Source organism: Fistularia commersonii, chromosome 25 (genome assembly GCF_037954325.1).
Source record: "Fistularia commersonii isolate RoL2024-O1a breed Wild chromosome 25, RoL_Fcom_v1.0, whole genome shotgun sequence".
In the NCBI taxonomy this organism is placed as follows: domain Eukaryota; kingdom Metazoa; phylum Chordata; class Actinopteri; order Syngnathiformes; family Fistulariidae; genus Fistularia; species Fistularia commersonii.
The window spans coordinates 8,189,216-8,207,409 of record NC_141308.1 but is presented as its reverse complement, the minus strand read 5'-3'; the positions used below and the strand labels follow the sequence as shown (position 1 = coordinate 8,207,409).

The following is an 18,194-nucleotide window of genomic DNA, read 5'->3' as shown; positions in this document are numbered from 1 at the left end:
AAATTGTGTAATCCACATATGGTCATTCTTATACAAATCGCCCAGTTATTGGGGAAAAAAGTAAAAGTTGAGACCCCTTCAGTTTCTGGCCTGGAAAGATGATCAGATTAAAACTAATCTAGTAGATTAATAGTAGATTAATGCTGCATAAAAACGGTCATGAGACCTACGTTCGAATTTCCTTATTTTACACTTAGGGCATAATCGATTACAAGTCATCTGCAAATATTGTGAAATTTGGTAAAACTAAAAATAGCATTTATTTCTATATATCATGTACTTAATTGAAACATTAGCAGCCGTTAGGCATTTGACAGTTTGAGAGAACGCGCCGCTGTTGGCGGCTCGAATGATAGACAGCATTCTCCACCAATCGTTTCATAGTTTGTTCTCGCTTACCCAATCACAAACACCCTATTCAGATGTTGGTGACGACCAACATTTCAAGTATCCTGGCCTGAATCGGTGTCATCTTTTAACATTCAGACTTTATTTCTCGTGGTTACAAATTAATATGAAACAATACGTTACGTTTTCAGTCATCAACGACATTTACCGTGTTATTTGACCACTTTCCTGTACAAGAACCTCAATAAATTAAGCTTTCTTCTCCAACCACCTGTTGGTCAAGCAAACATCTTTGTTTACGTGTAGCAACCGTACTAGCAACCATGCTAAGTGCTAGCTGGACGCGTTTGACTGACTCCTACAATTTAAAACGCAACATTTCACCCATGTGACCAGCTAGCTAAGTCAAAATGTCTATCATCGATTATCACACTAGTTTGAAAACGGGGAAAGTTTAACGGGAGAAAATGTCAGGAATCTGCTCCATTGACGTAAATAATTGAGTGAAGTTTGGGACAAGGAGGGTGAGTTGACACCGGTAACATTGTATAGCATCTGCCTGTTGAGATATTGTTTGAGTCCATTGTTGGACAACAAATCCAGATTTCAAACTAAGTCTCTGGCCATCTACGCGTAAAACTCCGCGTTTGATTGTATTGATAGAATTTCTGCAACGATCTAAACATTTCAGTAAAACAGAATAGTTACATTTGAACATAACCCGTCTAAATAATACAGTGTCCTATAGACATATAAACAAATAACTATCGTTACATTTGCCTCTGTGAATGTACCTATACCTTTGAACAACAGCTTGGCAAGAAATTGTCATCCTAGTGGATGTTATGAATTTGGAATATGCTTGCAGAACTCAGAAACGAGTTTAAAATTGCCAGGAAAGTACTTGTTAACTTTTCAACTAAAATTCTGATAAAGAAGATGATGTTATGTGTTTTTTTTAACTCTTATATTTACTTATTTATCAGAAAGATTGTGTCTGCAAGTTTTCACTTTGTATTCACCTCTAGTTTGATCACGATCAGTGGTAAATGTGCACTTTATCAGCTTAATGTACAGTAGCAATCAAGGCGGGTGTAACTGCACAACAAAATATTTAAAAAAATGACGCAATTCACCATCCATCTTTTAAATGCATATTATGTTCTCTGCTTTCATATTTCAGTCTGCCTTTGTGAAGGCCAGCCTGTAAAGATGGAATCCGTCCCTGCCAGAAGAAGACTGGGCTGCGTACGTCAAGAAAATGCCTGTCTGAGCATTGAAGATGAACAGCTTATCAGTGACCTTGATGCCATGCAGCATGAATTTTCCAAATCCAAGTTGCAGGTACAACACTACAATAACACGGCCAGACAATTATGTAACTGTGAATGTTAGTGGAATTCCCTTGACTTTCAAATGGGAGTCATTAATAACCCAGGAATTAGGCAAATGAATTGTTCTGTTGTGTGAGCACAAAAATAAGTAATACAAAATATTGGCCAGCATTAAATGTGTTTTTGTCCTCCTCTTTTTCTTTTAGGTCAGCCTCCGATGCCGGAGGGTTGGGGCTAGGAGCAGTGTGGCAATCATGAGTGAGCAGATTCATCATCTTGAAGCAGAGATGGAGACTAAAGCCAAAGAACTAAAGTAACCAATTTTACCTCAAATTATTTAGCATGCTTTTACTCAATCAATGCTTTGTATTCCTTTTTTATGTAACTGCAGTGTGATAATGTGCAAGACTATTTTTGTACACTGCATGGTTATTATGTAAGTCTGTGTTATCTATAAAGAAGTAAGATGTAAATTTAAGAATATGCCCTCTTGTTAGGAAAATCGCCTATTTGACAGAATTTACTCAGTAAAACAGGAAGACATTGAACTCTCCTCTTGGATGCACTATGGAGTTACCAAGCCTTGAAAACTAGTTAGTTAAGGACAATGGATGTGAATGGTGGCTTATATTGCTTGAATTTTACCCATTTCACCAACGTCAGTGTGTACTATGCATCTAATTCACTGACAGCAGGAACTGGATCCAGCCTGTAGAAGGGAAGTGGTATAGACAATATGAACACTATTTGTTGAGGTGCCATTCCCAATAACTGCTTCCTGCTGCTTTGTGAGGGAGTTATCACTTGTTCTGCAATTGCCTCAAAACTGCAATGTCTCACAATTATATGTATTTACAAAGGAGCATTCTGAATCTCTCAAAATGCGAATATGGTGACTCAAAAAGAGGTAAGCTTTGGATGCATCAGACTGTCACTCACTATGGTGAGCCAACTAAGAGAAGATGATTCCCCAGCTTCATAACGCATTCTCAGAGAAAAGTATATTGGAATATATATGGTATTTGCCTTCATTTCTTTATTTTTAATACCTTCCACCCTGTCCTTGTCTGTGTTTATCAGGGCGGCAGAGCTGAGGGCTGAGCATAGCCAGGAGGCAGCAGTTCACAGCGAAATTGTAATGGCAACACTCACAGAGGAACTGAGCGCACTGAGAGAAGAGCTGGCCAACAAAACAGCACTTGGCAAAAGGTGATACCTTTAATTTGTGTTTTGATTCAGCAGATTTTCATTTCATTATCGTACAGTACAGTTTTATTTTTTCTCGAGCATTTCTGGGAACAACGTACTGCAGTTGCATCACTTCAATATGCAATGTGAAAATGTTTTTTTAATGGAACAAAAAGGAAATATGTAGGTGGGCATCAGTTTTAGGGAACTACATGTTCTCTGCCAAATTGATGACATGATGATGTCAATCCTCACAGGGCAGAGCTGCAGAGGAATCAAGCACTCGAAAATGCAGAGAGACTCAAAGAAGCTTTCAAAGAGTACAAGGCCACCATTTCCATTAAACTCCACAGGGTAATCGCCCTTTCAGTGTTACTTTATTGTTGTAATAATTCATTCACAGCTGCACGTCAGTACTGGTTGGTACATGGGTTTTCATTTTTGGTTTGAAGGTGATGGAGAATGAACACGAATTAAAAGAGACTCTAATTGGGTGTGACAGAGAAAAGGAAGAGTTTGAAAGGAAATGTTTACTGTTGGAGACAGAAAAGGCAAAGCTGGGTGAAACAATCAGGTATGAAAGAGTATCCCTCTTGTTTTATAATGTCTTATATTTATAATGTCTTAATGTCTTATATTTATAATGTCTTAATAATAGGTATACGAAATATATCAAATAATCTTTAGTTTGCCAATATCCTAAGACCTTGTGCTCCCGGCAGAGAGCTGCGTCCCTCTAATACAAACCTACTAGCAGTACCTTTTGCTCGCTCTAAGCGATCTCAGGCAAAACTGTTCTCAGTTCTACTACCTCAGTGGTGGAACAAACTTCCAGAAGCAACAAGACTAGCATCATCTATCTCAACCTTCAAGAAACAGGTCAAAACTGTTCTCTTTCAGGACTTTTTACTGTGCTGATGCCCCAGATCAGGTTAGGCAGCAAGTTAGGCTATGCAGTGTGTGTGTGTGTGTGTATTTGCAAGTGTATTTGCAGTCCCTATGTCCTCTATTGTAATTCGCTTGGGATAAAAGCGTCTGCCAAATGCAATGTAATGTAATGTAATGTAATATCAAATCTTTGAGAATATATGTACTATAACTGATTCCTTTTTTGGTAACATATTAATGTCTCATCTTGTGCCTGACAGACGGCTCAATGACGAGTTGAAGCAGGCAAAGACTGCTGCCACCGAGCAGTCTGATCTCCGGGCTCAGCTTGAGAATGCGGGACTACGTTCCTTGCACCTGGAACGGCAGCTTTCCGAACGGGCTGCAGAGTGCAGAGAGCTGGCCTCACTGCAAAGGGAAATGGAAAATTTGCGGAGTCTGACCAAGAAGCAGGAGCAGAAAGTTACACAGAGCCAGAGAGATGCTCAGCAGTGTCAGACAGAGCTTGCCAGCTTGGAGGCCATTCTGGATCTGCTGCACCTACGAGAGGTAGGTACACACAACTACATTGTGCTTTGTTTTCCATATTTCATTATACTGTACATATTTTTATACCAAAAAACATGTTTTCTTGGATAGGATGGATCTTTATTGATCCACCGGGAGACTTCCGTAGGGAAATTGTAGAAATTTATAAATCTAATTGCAATTGTAAATTTTATTATATAAATGTAACTTTATATGTCCCCTGTTTTGTCCAAGGTACTCTTGCATATCTAGTTGAATAATTTCCTGAAACTAGACCCCACAGCAACCAAACCAAGCTGAAATATTTGTCAAAGTTCTCCTGCTCTATATTTGAAAAGGACTCTGTGGGATCACTCTGCGTGCGGCCCTGCATCCTGCCCCCGGTGGATTGTATTGGAACTGCAGACGTGCTGAGGCTCAAGCCTGGTATGAAACTCCTCGGTTCTTCTTTATTGGTCTTCATGGTGACAGATTAATTGGAGCAGCTCCAAGCTCTCTTTCTTTTTTACATGTGGGTTTGACTAAGGTTTGAAGTTTAATTCCATAAGTTGTTTCTCTTTAATTTCACAGTGGGGAAACCGTACATACACCGCTTAAATGTTTACACGTGACTATTGGTTATCTTATCAATTTTTCCAGGATACTCAACGTTCTATTTCCATTAGCTTCATTAATGTATGTATGTATGTATCTATCTATCTATCCATCTATCCATCTATCCATCCATTCATCCACGAATGATGATGTTAAATATCAGAAATGTACTAAATCTGATATGTTTGCAGTATACTTGCATAGGATTATCATCTGACAGCTGTATTTGTATCACTTTATTGTGAGTTGCATCCCAATGTTTAAGTATTTGAATGGGACATCATATGTTCTCTACTCTTAGTGTATAGTTATGGTTATAAAAGCACGGCAAGCAGCTTTCATTCGAGAATATGCCTCAAAAATCCGGACTAATCCATTCGCCACCGAATTGTCAACCTTTATTTGTGACAAGGTGGTAAACAAAGAGCAGTGGCTGGTAGAAACACATCAGCTCTTACTTGAGACAAAGCAAAAGTGTTTGGAAATGCAAAGGACAAAAAAAATATTTCCATCTTAGAGTAAATTTGAAATGAAGGGCAACAGAAACTGAACATTTAAAAACTATTACAACTCTTCTCGCAGAGGGGTTCAAAAAAGATTAGATTTGAATGATCTGCTATTGCCATGTAAAAACAATAGTTCTTTGATCATTTGCTGTTTTTCATGTTGAACATAAAACAACTGGTAATTGCAGAAAGACTCAAAATGACCCACATTCAAAAGCACAAGACTCTATGAGAGGTAATATTAAAATCAACAATCTGCATGGATCATTGACCCTTTGATGAGATTTGTGCACCATCTCTTGCAGAATAACCCTGCTCTGTTCCCCAGTTTGGGTTGTTTTTTTAGCCCAGGAATAACCCATCCAAAGATATAATCGCAAAGGGTTATTAAATGCCAGTGTAGTTCTTTTCACTTGTTCATTAATTTCCGGTCATGCCTCTTCTGGAGGTGCTTTGCAGGATCCTGACTGATCCTGTCCCTTTTGGGTTAAGTCAAACAGAAATGTGGCAAAAGTCATATTTTTGTGTTAGACTATTTTCCTATAGTAAATTAAAATGAACTTTTTATTCAGGCATCATTTTATACTATTTCCTCGTTGCTCATAGTCATCATTAATAATGTTCATAAACAGGTGTGGGGTAATCAATTTGAAAAAAGCTAGATTGAATGATCATGGCCGGGAAGTCCCAAGTCAATTCATCCCACCCCATTAGTATGATGACCTGAATTCAAAATGTCTCTGCTTGGAGCACTTAGAGGTGAAAAGAGTTTCTTCTGCAGCGGTATGAGACTAAAAATAATAATAAGTACAAGAAACCCAATCAAACAAATAACACCCAAATGAAAAACCATTTCAAAACTCATTACAGATCTGCAGTTCCCTTCAAAAGCAAACGCTTAGCATAGTCACACAGACAAATGGGTCCAACTGAATAAGAGCCCTTTAGTCTAACAGACAATGCTTTTCGTGATCAAACTGTATAAAGTTTGTAGTGATCAGTGTCATAAGAAACTGTGTTCCTTAGACAGAACCCCTATCTTCTCCATGCCGAAGGAGAAAGGTGGTTTAGTAGTATCGGTTGAATTTTCTTTTAATGTGTTATACTGTATTCCATTTGGATTCACCAGACATGGCACCTACAAATCTTTTGCTCAAAGCCCTCAACCAGTCCTGTGAACTGATTCTCCATCCCTCTGTCCCCTTCCTGATCTCTCCAGGCGAAAGTTACCAGAGGCTTCTGCAAGTGCTTCAGTCAATGGAGGCCGAGCGGTCCAAACACAGCGGTACGGTCGAGCGGCTTCAGGAGCGGTTGCGCAGAGCCCAGGAAGAGATCTCCTCCCTGCAGAGCTCCATGGCCCAGCGAGCCTCCCACTACCAGAGCCTGCACACAGAGCTGCTGGATAAGGTTACCCAGGCCACTGACAGAGAGCAAGAAGTAAGAGCAAGAAGCTATCACCATTTCCTATGTTTTACCTGTCCCGTAGCAGGTTTGGGTAGTTTACATGTTTTTTTTCAGGGAGATGTTACATTTCCCTTGAATCTATCAAGTGTTAAAATCATCAAGATGTACTTTGACTTATATTTCACTTATGTAATACATTTCCATGCCCTCTGATGGGACTAAGCAGATTAAATGTTACAGTAATGATTTTCGCCAAGAGAAGTATGTGTTGTTTTAGTTTTTTTAATCCTGTTTGACTTCAGTTGAGGAGAAAGAGTGCACGAGCAGCTGCACTAGAAAAACAGTTACAAGAGAAAACCTCAGCCTACACCCAGGCAGCACTGAAGAACACTGAAGTGGAGAATCAGCTGAAGGTACAACACAGGCAAACACATACAGTTTCAAAATATTTTATGACAGAATGATATTTTCTTCCTTTTTTTTCTCCATTTCATGCAGGAGGCAACCACCTCTATTCAGCGTTACCAATCACTGATGTCCAAAAAGCAAAAAGAGCACCAGCAGTCTTTGGAAAACTGCAAGAAATCACATGCTCAAAAAAACACAGAGCAACTACACAGAATAGAAATGGTGATCTGCAACTTTATTGATTGTTATTGATTCTCTTGATGTTCTGATGTAAAACAGATCAGATTGGCTTGTTGTTACTCTATGTGGCGAGGCTTTCAAGCTGCAGTTCATTATAAATTGTTAAGGAAGAATTTAGTCAACAGACAATTTCCCGCAGTGTATATTACCACTACAAAACAAAAATATACATGCAGGGGAACTCACTGTTTCCTTGCTTTTGCAGTTACAGTTGTCATTGGAGGAGGCTCATTCCCGGATGCTGGAGACGCAGCAGGAGCTGAGTTTGTTTCAGAAGGAGCGAGAGGAGGCTCAGACTGCAGCTGTTCTGCTTCAGGCCTCTATGGAGAAGCTCTACCAGGTGAGGCCACACTCACGTAGGAGCAGATGCGTACATCTCTTGACTCAGGAAATGGCCAAAGCATAGGAACTATGTGAGAGTAGGACTGATCACAGACAGAGTCAAAAGCATTTTTGTACATGCAATGAATTGTTTCCAGGAGAAGCAAACTGAGATGAAACACACTGAGGAGTTGCTGCAGAGTTTCAAAGATCAGGCAGCTCAGTCTGCTTCCAAGGTTGGTAAAAAGAAAGCAGTTTCTAAATGTACACACAATTGAGTGCAACATTTAGCTCCCTAACACTTTCCCTGATACACACCGTCCATGACATTGGTGTATACCCCAGGTGTGTGAGCTGCAGGCGTCACTGTCAGCTTGCAGGGAGGAGCTGAATGTCTATCTGAGGCGGATGGAGGAGGTAAAGATCCAACATGAGACTGAACTACAGCGATCTAAGGACAAGGTATGGAGTCACACAAGACGCAAAGAGAATCCTTCACTGCGTCCACGTGGGTTTTTGTGTTTGCATCAACCTTCCTTTCTCTTCCATTCGTGGTGCACGGCCACCATTTGCTTTTCCTCCCAGGTGTCCTTGCTGCAGGGAAAACTTCACAGCGCCAGCATGGTTTGTCAGAGTTCAAGTGAGCAGAATCTGCAGCTGCAGCTCTCCCTTCAGCAGCAGCAGACCATGCTAACTGAGAGCACCGCCCGCATCGCTGAGCTGGAGGAGAGCCAGAGCCAGCTTCAGGGACAGGTACGTGAAAGTCTTATATATGATATACCACTGCAGTCGGCGGTCTTAGGGCCCTTGCCTTGGGGAGGAAGTATATTTTCTGACTGGCTGATAAATCTCAACCCACAAATGGCAGTCCTGATGTCATGATAGCTGCTCTGTTTGACCTTCACTGAGTAAAGAGACAGGAATTGCCTCTGGCTCACATGGACCTGGCACTTGCCTGCACAGCCCCTGTACCCCAGGGCCAGATATAAGACTGCAGGTTAGATTAAAAAGACGTCCTATAAGATGATGTTGGATGATAAATTTTATCCTGTAGCACGACCATAATACATATTTATACACGCACATGCACATATGTATGTGTGTATATATATATATACACATATATACACGCACACACCTGTGTGTGTGTGTGTTTGTGTGTGTACCTTCTTCTCTTCCATTCAGCTTTTCCCTTCGGAGGCGAATAAACCTTCTCCATCTCACCTTATTCTCTGTATCCTCTTCTCTTATACCAGCTACCTTCAAATCCTCTCTCACTACGTCCATAAGTCTTGTCTTTGGTCTTGCTCGAGACCTCCTGCCTGGTAGCTCCAATTCCAATGTATCTGTATTTGTGTGTTTGTATGTGAATTTTGGTGTTAATGTGTTAATTTTTTTTTTACTTGGGTCAGGGAAAAAGCTGTTTATTTTATGTTCATCTATTCCACCTTTTTAAAAAATTATTTGTGTATGTATTTAATCCGGCTTGCAGTAGTGAGTGAGTAAGACAGATAGTTCTTTGTCTGTGGGGAAATTCTCTTAGGGTGAAAATCAGATGACATTACAAACAGGACAGACACAGCGGCTGCACAACAGAACAATCAGGACAACGTCTTTTAATTTAGACTTGTTGCCTGTTTTGCAGCTCCAATATATCTTTGATAGTTTACAAATTCTGCACATTTTGCATGAATGTACTATATTTATTCAGGCTTTTTGGTAGATTGCTGTTTTTTGTCAGATAAGGTGATTTTTGTCAGGGGGAATGTTGTGAACTGTATGACACTTTGCCTGCATATGCAAAGGTAATTCATTCAAGTGCAGATTTGTGTGCATTGCCTTAACAAATCTATGCAAACAACCCATCTTAACATATCTTACCTTTTCTATCTCGGATCAAAGGCATTGGTTTTTGTAAAATGGCAGCCTGGTCTTGTGAGTTTAGATTGTGGTTGTACTTTCCGGGCTTTCACAAAGAACACAGGACAATGGACCTCTTTGACTGAGCCGAACATGGTGGTTCATGGAGATCCGTTCCAGGTGACAGACAAGAGACAAGAAGATGACTGTGACATGGACATTGCTTGAGTATCTTGAGCAGAAGGTCTGGTCAGTTCCGGCCCACAGCTACCGTCGTCCATATTCAGGAAATCTGATGGGTCATTCCTCGTTGTCCCAGCAACCTACCGAATCTTGATCGAGCAGCTCTGTGACTGAAGCACGTTGTTGTGTCTCCGTGCAGGTGTCCTCCCTTGAGCAGCAGCTGGAGCTGGCACGAACGTCCCTGCAAGGTGAGGTGAGGAGCCGAGAGAAAGACGTTGAGGAAAAACATAGAGACCTGCAGGAGGCCAACGAGAAGAACGCGCAACTGTCTGAGTCTGTGAGGTAAAAACTTGGATTGTCCTGGATTGTTTTTGCCAATATCGATAGTTGTGAATAAAAAAAAACAAATTATGATATTTCTCTGATTTTCAGGCCACATTTTAATCTCTATTCACAAGTGTCATGTTGAAATAAGTTCTGCTTAATCTGGATCCACTAGATGCACCAGATATAAGGTTCAAAATACCAGTTAAGAATTAGAAAGAAGTCTGTTTAGCATCATGTTAATTTTGTAATATCAGAAATATATTGGTCATATGGTAGATTTCTTGAAACTTTTGTTCCGATTCGACATTTGACCTAAAACCAATGACGTCTCAATTTCAAAATATTCAAATTTCACATGCGTACACTAATATTGAAAACTTTTCAAAGGCAATGGGTTAAGTTTTTTACCAGCACTGTGCCACGCTCACCAATGTTCAGCATTCTAGGTCAAATGATTTGCGTTCAATATCCTTGAATTGATTCAATAATCTTATTTAAACTTGACTATATACCTCAGCTAGTCCCAACTGTACTGGCTGCCGGCTACGTAAATATAACAAACAGCTCAGATGTTTTACAAACAGAATTTTAATGTGAAATGATTTCACACTGCCCAACAAAAACATAAAATGCAATAAGTGAAAGGACAGTATGCATGTTAATTTAATTATGCTGTTTTTTTGCAGGGGATTACATAATCAGTGGCTTTGCATTTAAGTCTGCCGCAGCAGAGAATACAACGATTGTTTTTCTACTAATGAGTTTCTCTCCTTCTTTTCTTGTGGATATGGTACTGTCACTGACCTGCGGCAAAGACAAACGCTTCAGCCGCGAGACGGTCTTATGATTACACCGCATCCCATTTTTCTGTAGGCTAGAAATAAACCCTCCCTCTTCTCCTCTCAAGACCCACGAACTTGTGTATATAAGTGGCTTCTCATTTGTGAGACTAAGAGACAGAAGCCGGTTGTGTTTGTAGATACTTTATTCTCCCTGGTGGCTGCTTATCTTCATCTTTGGGCAGAATTTTAAAGGTTCCCAAGGAAAACTGTGTTAGCTGTTCCATGTGGCTTCTGAAGGGATGTTTGCTTGACTTAATTTAGCTTCTCTTACGAGTGAGGAGGGTCCTCCTTGTCTCTAAACCTACAATGGGGGCTGTTCTTATGTTAAGGTGAGGAAATCCTAGTGTAAGCAGCTTCTAAAGGGATGGCAGCGAATGTTATTACTGTTTGACGTGTACGCATGTTTGCATTAGCTGAAAACAAATTTGATTTAATTGCTGCACACGTGTATTAATTACTCCCACATGTTTTCTCTTTATCACTCGGAAGCCGCCTGACATCGGAGACATCCAAATTCCAAGCGGAGTTGGTGTCTAAAGAGACAGAGCTGCAGCGCCTGAAGAGAGAGGTCGCCAGCAAGATTTCCGAGATCAGCCGCATGGATGAGAGCCTGCAATGCACGAAACGCCTGCTCGACAACAAGAGTGAAACGGGTATGAAAAGATGGCAACCGTTTGGTGGATCGTATTTGTTGTCGTTACCAATGTACAGCTGAGAAATTCCTACATTAATACAGATTTTGCATCTAAACTGTATTCTTCTTCTTGCCCTTCCCAGTCGCAGATCTGGAGGAGAAGCTCCATCGCTGCGAGGCAAACAGGGTGATGAGCGTTCAGCGGGTCCAGGCGCTCGAGGGGCAGCTACAGACGGTGCATAAGGAGCTTGCCGACACTCTGAAGCAGCTACAGTTGCTCAAGGATGTCTTACAGAGAACCCAAACCATTGCAGATGAGCGGCAAGCCTCAGTGGAAAAACTCACAGTGCAACTTAGGTGAGAAAATCACTCGTGTGTGAAATGTTAGTCCGCGCTCAGAGACAAGGGACGCCTGCAGCGGAGGAGTAATCAATGCGCCGTCATCCGGGAGGTCCCCCACGCTTTCTGCGCCGTTGGTGTTTTAATGGTGTGAAAACAGTGCACATGTAACACCAAACGCGCAACGATACAACACCAACAGTCGGGGCCCCTGGATTTGGTGTGAATATCCGATTCTGACACTCATAACTGTGCTGTAAACATAAGGCAGTGAATAACTGTGTGTGTTAAAATATTGAATGTTTTATACATTTTTACTGAGAAATCCTCTGGCAGTGATAATATGATACTATTTGATATTGTTTTTATAATATGTTATATCATTTGTTATACATATGTGTCCCAAGCTTGATTTGTTACTCAAACTTCTGTATTGTAATATATTATGTGCTGTGCTGTGATGTAATATTTTTTTCTATTTAAACATGCATCGCTGACACGGATAAAGGGTTTACCTCTAAATCACATGCACCGTGTTCCATATTCCCTCCAGTTATTGTACAATAAGCACCCAAGGAGATGCACCCTCGTGATTTAATTTTTTATTTTTGTTTTTTATTTTTTTCAAAACAAACTGAATCTCCCATTCTTAGGTCCATCAGTCTTACATCCTCAAATCAATCAACCTCACATTTCCCTTGTATTCCATTTGCCTCACACCTCAAACAGGGTCAGTGAGCTGAGACAGACAGACGCTTCATCCATAAAAGACAATTTATGAAGCACATCTCAGGTTTTCAGAATCAGAGTGAAATTATAAGTCCATTTAAAAGGAAAAAAAAAAATCCCACATAAGAGGAACTCACAGTGAAATTCATTCTGACAATGTTTGACAATAAGGCTTAAGAAAAGTCTCACAAAAGGTTCTTCATTAATACCCTGAAGGACACGATCATTTTCTCTGTCCCTTCGATGATATAACAGTTCCTTTTTGAATCAAAAGTTATATATTTCTTTGGAAAAAAAGTAGTCAGTCAATATGTGTGGCTTTTCAGTGAGACCCAGAGGGAGTTGGAAGAGAGAACTCAAGCAGTCTTAGACATGGATACGGCCCTGAAGGAAAGACAGGGGGAGCTCCAAAGCAGAGCAAAGCTGGTACACGTCAAAACACAGACACAAATCATTTTGTTTCTGATTCAAAGTCTAGAACACACTGAGTCTCGCTGTTTCGCTCTGATCCTCAGCTGGGCCAGCTGGATGAGGTCATCCGAGAGCACAAGCAGGAGATGGAGAGGAGAGTGGAGTCCCTGCAGCAGAGACTGGAAGCAAGAGAGACCGAACTGAGGAACGTGCAGAGGAAACTGGCAGACAGAAACCTGAAGGTCAGGAGCAGGACTGGATAAGAAGGCTAAACTGGGCGGGGATTTAAACATACTGGTTTCCGCCATCTGAGAACAAATCATCCACTGCAGTCAGCGGTTTCTAGAATTAAAAAAAGTCATGTAGGGTTGAATAGAAAAGCAAATTTTTTTTTTTAATGTGGGCATAAACGTTCAAATTTATATGAATATCACATATTTCATTTTAACTGGCTGTTTACAGGAGATTGCATAGTTGCCAAGTCAAGTGTGGGACAACTTTGTCAAATGACAGTACACATTGGGGTGGGGGGGGGGTGATAGTAAAATATCAATATTAAATAAATGTCCAGCTTTGTAAAGCTTTGCAGAAATGTTTCAAAAGATTATGTCGAAAGGAGACAGAATAATTGTCCACATCTAGTTTGCGCAAGTTTTATACACCGAGTCACACCTGTGTAACCACAGATTAAAAGCACATTGATACTGGGAATGCATTGCTAGTTTATTATGTTCTAAAAGTCACTTGCTGAAATCAGAAAACTGTCTTCAGTTCAATGGTGCCAAAAAACGGTGGAAAAAAAATTCAGATAGCTGAATAGACAAGTTTGTCCTGCGCAGCTGACAGAATTTGTGCATTAAACAAATGAAACCACAGTTAATTTATTGGCGTTTCATCGTACTCTTGCATATATATGTGTTTAGGAGACCCAGGAGCTTGGCCTGCAGCTGCGTGCCACTCAGCAGAGACTCCAGACGGTACTGCAGGAGCTTGAAGAAACTCAGTACCGCGGAGAAGCTCTGACAAAAGAACTGGACGCTACCAAACTGCAGGCCAAGGAGAAGGTGAACCCGAATCACCCCCTTTGTTTGAAACATATTCTACCGATGTTGGGTATTTCGATCATTTGTTTAAACACTGTCACCGTGAGATATTTTCAGCACGTCAGATATTCTCACTGTTGATCTCACAATGAACATTTTTTTTTTTTTTTTTTTTTAAAGAAATAAGGGTTTCAAGCGTCTGTGTGTCTTTGTAGGATCTGCAGCTTCGTCGCGTAGAGGAGGAGCTGGTTCTGAAAGAAGCGCACTGGCAGCAGTCAGAGGCCAGGCTGCAGAACATGGTCACCTCTCTGGAGCGCGACATGGAGCTGGAGAGGGAGCAGCACGGCAAGGAGGTAAAGTAGCTCCCAAGACCTTTACGGTTCTGCATCCTGGTCATGAAACTTCTGTAACGTATTCAATAAAGACAATGAAATAACGGGATACCAAATGAAAAGTTTAGTTTGGTGAAACCAGGTGTTTGGACCAGTGTAAGTGATGGGATGGCATCTAGTGGTGGAGTTGCAGATTACAACCTCCACCTCCTCCCTTTTTAACGTTTTTCCGGTTTACAACTGGTCCACGGTGGCCATGATGAAAACTCCTGAGATGCAGTCAAATGATCCTGCCACAACTGCAAAATTTCCTTCCTGCGCCAATTGACCATAAGTCAAGGTTTCTCCTTCATAGCAAATTTGTATTTTTTTCATTTTCCTTTTTTCAGATTTTTTTTTATGTTGATGCTTTGATTCGAACATTTGGTGAATGCTTAACCAGGAAAAGCAGAGCAGATATGAGGTTGTGCAACACATCGTGGGGTCAGTCTGTTGCTTCCCTGAGGTTCGATCTAATTTCTGGGCTTAACTGCGGTGAGGTCGTAATTTGACATCACCAGAAGGCACAGACAAGCGTGGCGGTGTGAGGCGCCTCGTCGCCTGCGTGGATCTATCAGGGTGGCCCGGCTTCCTCCGACAGACCATAATTGCACAGATTAGCTTAATTACTCCTGAGTGTAACCTTTCAGTATCTTCACATGTTCAGGCGTTTTGTTTTGGTCGGAAACCTTTCCTGGGTGCCGCCATTTGGATCCTATGTGGGATAAATTGATGGACCTCTTACCGATGTCCTCATCATCATGTGCCTTTAGCTACGTAATTGTCGGTTCCTTATTTTGTCGGTTTGCTTTCGCTTCTCTGTCTATTGAATGTCTCTATCATGCGATCTGGATGTACTTCCTCTAACCATCACTGATGCATATGTTTATTCTTGTCTTGGTTTTTTTTACCCTCTTTGTCACTCAGCTACGTCGTGCTGAATGACTTCCGCCGCTCCTCACACAATTTTCCCATCACAAGCTGTAGTGTCTATATTCACAAACTTATTTAAAGGGAACTGGTCTGCCTTATCCAAGCTTTGGGCCTTTGCACAAAACATTTAAACGTGGATTCCATTTTATTAACTATTTCCCGGTTGTCCCTTCCTCAGTTGGAGTCCCTGCAGCAGACTCGTGGACAGCTCCTCAAAGTTTCCGAGCAGATGTCCTCCAGCATGCGCTCCTCACAGGAGCAGCTCACTGAAAAACTTCTGCAGACCCAGACTCAACTCGAGCAGGCCAAAGCCCAGCTCCAGCAAACCCAGGCGGAGTCGGATCGCTCGCTGGCCCAAACCGATCACCTCCGAGCACAGATAGAGCAGAGCCGGCGTGAACTGGAGGGGAAGAGGGCTTTGCACGAACAGGCCTCCGCACAGAACCGCCATCTCCTTCTTCAGCTGGAGCAGCTGAGAGCCGAGTTAAAGGAAAGCAGAGCCCAGGCCGCTCAGCTCCAGACACAGCTCCACTCTTCTCAGCGGGACATGGAAACCTCCAGTGAGTCCTTGCTCATTAAGGTAAGGAGGAATGTGGGAGGAGTTAGAACTGCATGACTTGTCAGTATTTGTTTTGCTTCTTTTTTTCACCTCTAAACTCCCCGCAGGAGTCAGAGGTGACCCGCCTGCAGGCCAAGATCTCCAGTCTTGAGCGCGCCGCCGCCGCCGCCGACCGCCAAAATCTGGCCTCATACGACAGGCCTCTCTCCCTTCCGGCTTTCGCCAAATTCACACACTCTATAGAGGAATCCCCTCCTGCTCGGTCCCCCCCGTCCTCTCCCAAGAAGCCTCAGATACCCGCACCCTCTCCCTCGCACCTGGCTCATCTCGCTCCGCAAGCTCACGCGGAACCCCATTCGTCATCCGTCTCTCAGCAAGCCGAAACCCACCAGGGCCGTGGTTGGCTGCAGAGCAGTAGTGTGGATTCCTCTTTAGATCTCCCCCCGAGCCTGAAGGCCACGCTGAAGGAGGCTCTGGGCCGGCAGCCATGGGATTCCTCTTACCCGAGCACAGCCGACCACAGCTGGCAAAGACTCAGCCCCCCGGAAGCTGCGGAAACCTGTGACCTCTCCTTCAACCCCCTCACGTACATGGTGGACACGCGTGGAGACGCAGACCCGGACGTGTACCTCATGTCGACGTCGGAGGGTGAGGAGGAGGATGAGGAGGGGGGTGAGCCGATGAGCGACATTAGAAGGGAGCCGGTGAGCTCTTCGGAGGACTATGAGGAGGAGGAGGACATGAGCTCACTGACGGGAATGCTGAAGTTCGTTAACCAGACGTTAGCCAAGCAAAAAGACCCTTCCCTGTGGAGCTCCACATGCTTATCGCAGACTTGAAAGCTTTGGACTCCAGGTAACAAGCCTCCCCTGTCTAATATTAAATGTTTGCTTTGCCTCTTTATCCATTTCATCAAAATGATTATTCTATTTGTATAAGTCAATATCTTTTATAGTCTCACTCAACTCAGGCCACCCCTTTCCTCTTTGTATGTTTTCTTAAAAAATTCAAATTCAAATTCTGTGTTTAAAGTATCTAATTGATTTTGTTATACATGCATTATTATACAGAGATAGCACTATTTACTAGGCGTATTCCAGGGTGAGCTAAAAAGTCTGAAATGCTGTTCAAATATATTCCTGTCAGGGAGGTTATGAAATAAATTTCACACTCAATAGCACCTATTTGAACCATAACTACATTTTTGATCCTTCACGTACTTTTAGTTCCCATTACTTACTCTAGAACAGGTAGTTTAGAGGCAACAAAACCCAATATTTTGATGAAAAATCTGCATCCATCAGTTGTAATAGTACAATATCAAAATGAGCCATTAAACCCCAACGGCAATTCGACAACTATTTGTAAACTAAACAATCGTAGCACTCGTGGCAAATATTTGTCGGCGGAATAGATAACATTGTCATAAAAAATGCAAGTTCAAAGTATCTTTCCGGGTGTGTGTGCACCCTATTAAACCAATAAAACGCAGCGCTTTCAGAGTTTCAATTTGGCCCGTTTAGCTTGGTGTGTGTGTGTGTGTCTGGTTGCATTTCTTAAACAAATCCATCCCTCTTCTACCGCGTCTTAAATATATATCTTACTGCAAATTCATTTGTAAATGTGTTCATACGCTGCACTCACCATTACTCTCTTCTTCCACAACGGAAAGTGTTTTATTTGCGCAGATAAACTGTCACAATAGGTCACATTTTTTCAAATGCCAATCGCAGAGTTCACAGATCACTAAGCCAGTAATTTATGTAAATCAGTAATTTATGTTATCAGTAATTTATGTAAATGTCAAGGGAAACATAAATTTCACCATCTGACCAATAACATCATGGCATCTCTCTCACTTTGTCTCTTTCAGGGGGAAAGCAAGGAGACGTGACTCAGGATTGCCATGCCAACTGAGAATAAGATGTTTACAGCAGTGTGTGTGTGTGTGTGTGTGTGTGTGTGTGTGTGTGTGTGTGTGTGTGTGTGTGTGAGAGAGAGAGATTGTTCTAGTCATTTGATTGACGTTATAACACTTGAGCCTCACTTCTCTTTATCATGGCTGAGGGAAATGGTCATTAACCGCTATCTTCAGGTTGAAAACAATCTACTGTGAAAGTCCATCTAAATGTAGCACTATGATCATTTTCATGCCATATTTATATATTTTATAAGTTAAAACAATAAAGAACATTTTTTTACAA

The 18,194-nt window shown here is 41.8% G+C and overlaps 1 protein-coding gene across 3 annotated transcripts; it reads left to right on the top strand.

Moving 5' to 3' along the window:
* Nucleotides 1–696: 696 nt before the first annotated feature.
* On the top strand, nucleotides 697–18,194 carry ccdc18 (coiled-coil domain containing 18). 3 transcript variants are annotated; one of them, XR_015108680.1, is made up of 26 exons: nucleotides 697–872; nucleotides 1,532–1,692; nucleotides 1,889–1,995; nucleotides 2,763–2,891; nucleotides 3,128–3,224; nucleotides 3,323–3,444; nucleotides 4,019–4,307; nucleotides 4,625–4,712; nucleotides 6,606–6,823; nucleotides 7,093–7,203; nucleotides 7,289–7,420; nucleotides 7,644–7,778; nucleotides 7,918–7,995; nucleotides 8,105–8,221; nucleotides 8,345–8,512; nucleotides 10,002–10,144; nucleotides 11,461–11,624; nucleotides 11,749–11,962; nucleotides 13,000–13,099; nucleotides 13,189–13,326; nucleotides 14,008–14,148; nucleotides 14,343–14,480; nucleotides 15,610–16,011; nucleotides 16,098–16,845; nucleotides 17,864–17,953; nucleotides 17,986–18,194. XR_015108680.1 is itself a non-coding variant. In XM_086172114.1 (25 exons), exons 2-24 carry the CDS (start codon nucleotides 1,561–1,563, stop codon nucleotides 16,827–16,829), a joined length of 4,095 nt encoding a protein of 1,364 aa, XP_086028240.1. In that variant the 5' UTR covers nucleotides 697–872; nucleotides 1,532–1,560; the 3' UTR covers nucleotides 16,830–16,845; nucleotides 17,864–18,194. The 3 variants fall into 3 exon arrangements, 2 of the variants coding, with proteins under 2 accessions (XP_086028240.1, XP_086028242.1); XM_086172114.1 differs by having other exon boundaries at nucleotides 17,864–18,194; XM_086172116.1 differs by lacking the exons at nucleotides 17,864–17,953; nucleotides 17,986–18,194 and having other exon boundaries at nucleotides 15,610–15,991; nucleotides 16,098–16,286.